The sequence below is a fragment of the Cystoisospora suis genome (genome assembly GCF_002600585.1).
Source record: "Cystoisospora suis strain Wien I chromosome Unknown contig_2009, whole genome shotgun sequence".
Lineage (NCBI taxonomy): Eukaryota > Apicomplexa > Conoidasida > Eucoccidiorida > Sarcocystidae > Cystoisospora > Cystoisospora suis.
The window spans coordinates 565-4,352 of record NW_027154808.1 but is presented as its reverse complement, the minus strand read 5'-3'; the positions used below and the strand labels follow the sequence as shown (position 1 = coordinate 4,352).

Sequence of the window (3,788 nt, the reverse complement as noted above, 5' to 3'; positions counted from 1 at the left end):
CTTCGTATTTTTCTTATACTACTGTTGGTATGCAGTAGGTGTATCATCCCTCTTTCTCTTTCTCAGAGCCTAACTACGGGTCATCTCCCTTCTTCTTCTTCTCTTCATCTCCCCTCACCTCCCCTAACAGTCCATGAGTCTTTTCTTTCCTTCTCTCTTTCTCACTCTTTCTCTCTCGCTCTTTCGTTCTTTTCTCTCTCTCTGTTTCGTTTTTGCCTTCCTTCTCTCTGTCCTTTTGTGTTGTCAACATCTTTCCTTCCTTCTCTCTCTCTTTCGCTCTATTTTGATTTGTCTCTATCCTCTTTCTTTCTTCCTTTCTTGCTAGGTTCCGGTGTATCACGTGGAGTCCTCGCCTTCTCTTTCCGAAAAGCTCGAGAGACACACAGAAGACAAGAGAAGAAGAAAGAGAAGAGATAAGAAGAAAAGAAGAAGAAGTAGAAGGAGAAGCGGGGGGATGTATGCTCGGCACATCTACAAGAGACGGGAGTGTATGTCTCTGGAAGGTCCCCGAGAAGACAGAGCCTTATTCCCAGGCACTGGGTCTTCTGTGTAATCTCTCGGATTACTATCTGGACGTTTTGAAGAGAAAAAGAAGAGAAAGAGATCCATCTTTCTTTTCCCACGATGACTCTACCTCGGAGGAAGAACAGAAAGAAGAAAGGGACCACTCGCCCCCCTGGGGTGTATGTACACCGCAGAAAGAAGAGGATCACAGGCACGATGCTTTGATGGAGACAACGAATAAACCTCGAAGAGGACAAGAAGACTTAGGAGTAGAGGGACAGGAGCAGATCTCCACGAATGAGAAAGAGAAAGAAGAAGAGAAAGAGAAAAGAAGAGAGATGAACAAGAAGAAGATGAAAAGGAGTGGAGAGCTTGATCCTTGCAGAGGAGAGTGCACGTCCAGCTCATCTTCTTCTTTCTCTTGGAGGGATAAGATAGATAGGGACAATTTCGACCGGATCTTTACATGGAGAGATGCTATAATTGCCTTTTCATCGAATTCGGTCACTTTACCTCTCTTCAAAGTTCTATCAAATCCAAAGAAACCTCATGCTACATCCTACCCACATACAAATACTTCTCTCTGTTCTCCATCTCTTTCTTCTTTTTCTTCTCCTGCTAGAATTTGTCGAGACGAGAAAAATCTAGTAGAGACAGAAGAATCCGCCGGTCATGCTGAGAAAAAAGAAAAGTTCGTATCCCTCTCTGGTCAAGGTGTATATACACCTCATTCTCAGCTCTTTGCAACAGTACTTGTCGGGTGTATATGTGCTGTAGCGGGACCTTATTCTGTCTCTCTCTTTTGGCTATCTAATAAGGCAACTTCCTCTTCTTCTTCTTCCTTTTCTTCGTCTCTCTCTTCTTCCTCTTCTTCTCTAAGCCCAGAGAGGGAAGGTTCTGAAAGTAGATCTACCACTCCTTCGCGGGATTTATCGAGAACGCGCAAGGCCTCTGTGGAAGAAGAAGAAGAAGGGAAGAAAGATGAAAGACAGCAGGGGAAGAAAAAACCTAAGAAGAATCTAAGCCTCCGAAGAGGAAGGGGGAGAAAGATGATTAACAGAGGGAAACGGCTTCTCTCTGAAGAAGGTGAAGAAGAAACAGGAAAGGTAGAAAATGAACGCTTGAGAGAAGAAGGAGAAGGAGAAAAAGAGGACAGGAATGGAGAAAGAGAAGAAGACGCACGTCATGAGAGTCTGAAAGAAGGAGAGAATGGAGGATCGCAGGATGAGAAGAAAGAAGAGACTTTAAGGGAGAAAAGAAAGAAAAAGTTTGGCGGAGCAGAATATCTCGAAATGAGTAATTTGAATGATCTTCAAACAGACAAAGACGCTTTGCATTCTTCCGAATCGTCTTCAGCATCGAGACTGACAATCGAAGCCCCGCTATCTTCTCGGCCTATACGAGGGTGTCGATTGATTGGAAGTCGATTGAAAGCAAGTCTCAAGGAACTCGAGACAACTGATACAGAAGAAGAAGAAGAGGTAGAAGATGGGGAAGAAACATCGCTTAATGAAGAAGAGGAAGTTGATCCAAGGAAGAGGAAGAGAAAGAAGAGCTCGTTGCATGCGCGTTATAAGGGTGATCTAGACGACGAGGAAACCCCCGAAAGACCGCGGCCAGCGAGAAGGAAGAATGCGGTAGATATCTCCCGGGGTAAAGAGAAAGAGATCTCCAGTCGAGGAGAAGATAAAGCGGATCCTAGAGATGATAGAAAGCACCCTTTCCCTGCATCGTCGCCAGCTATAGAAAGTCATGGTAATGCAGGACCTGTTTCTAAAGGGAAACGCAAAGAAATAAGAAAGAGAAGAAAAGGAGAGAGTGAAGATGACGATGGCGACGACGATCTCTTCAACCCTGAGGAGGATGCTTCTTCTGCTTCTCCCCCTGAATCTTCTTCTTCTTCTTTCGATGAAGAGGAACAAGACGAAGAGAGCGAGGATTTCACAGAAGAAGAAGAAGACTCGGACGAAGAGAAAAGAAAAAGAAAAAGAAGCAAGGGCAGCAACAAGAAGACGAGAGGAGACAAGAATTCACAAAGAGGGAGTTCTTCAAAGACGGATCTTCCGAAGAAAGGCATGAATGATAAAGGAGAGAATTGTCTTCCTCTTCCTCTCTCGTCTTCTTCTATCAAACCGACTTCTGCATCGTCTCTAGAGAAGCCTGTCATGCTTGTTCTCCCAGCACAGTATGAAGAGATTGAGAGAAGGAAAGGAGGAGGAGATAAAGCTCCAGATGAAGAGGAAGAAAGAGAAGAAGAGAGAAAGAACGCGCTAAGGAATCGAGTCATCTACCCGTTGCTTCTCCGTGTGTTACCTCTCTCATCTTTCTTATCTCCTAAGGAGAAAGAGAGAAAGATGAAGAGAAGGAATGGACTTACCGACCGACATATCGTCAGTGATTTGGCTCTCTCTCCTATTCATGTTAAGATCAAGAGAAAGGAAGAAAGAAGAAGACGAGGAGGAGGAAAAGGAGAAGAAAAAGAAAAGAAACTTCAAGAAGAGAAGAAGAAGAGGACAAAGCTTCTCTCTCGAGGAGATCGTCAGAGCTCTGAAACAAGTGCAGACAGAGCTGTCCGCCGTGAGAGATGTCTACCCAATGGAGAGAAGAAGATCGACAAGAAAGATACAAGGTCACATGAGAAACGAGATGAAGGAGAAGCAGAAAAGAAGATGAAGAAGAAGAAAGAGGAAGAAGGAATTGGTGGGGGCTCGGAGAGAAGAGGTGAAGAAGAAGAACAGGAAAGAGTTAAAGAAGAAGAAGAAGAAAGAGATGAGGATTGCGACCAGGAAGAAGAGATAGTATTTCATCTGGAGTTTCATCTTCTTATAGGGTTATGTAGCGGAGGTGTATGGAGATCTTCATGTACTCTTGTTCTTTCTCCTTCTTTCTTTTCCTCTTCTTCTTCTTCTGGAATAGCAACACAACGCGTTCTTCCTTCTCTTCATCTTGAACCTGATCTAGGACAAGATCTTTCGCCAAGAAGAGACAGAGAAATGGAAGTATCTCTATCTTCCCAAAGACACGCCTTCGATCTTTCTCATGATACTGCCAGAGTCAAGATGAGAATTCTCTCCTGTCGTATTACACCTCTTCAGTGTCTCTTCGAGTCCATAGGAATTCCTGCTGTCCATCTTCATATCCAGCCTTTTTATCCTTTTCTTCTTCCTTCTTCAGCTGAAAGAAGAACTTGCACTTCTCTTCGTGTGAACAGAATGAAGAAGAAGAGCAGCCCGGAGATTAGTCCTGGCGGAGATAAGAAAGAGGAGATGAAGAAGAAAGCGAAG

At 44.1% G+C, this 3,788-nt stretch overlaps 1 protein-coding gene across 1 annotated transcript; it reads left to right on the top strand.

The window, feature by feature from the left end:
- Positions 1-326: 326 nt before the first annotated feature.
- Positions 327-3,751, top strand: CSUI_004335 (uncharacterized protein; the record flags this gene model as incomplete). The annotated part of the gene is made up of 1 exon (XM_068064528.1): positions 327-3,751. A coding segment is annotated over exon 1 (3,291 nt), but the record flags the coding sequence as incomplete, so codon positions are not given.
- Between the last annotated feature and the right edge of the window lie 37 nt (positions 3,752-3,788).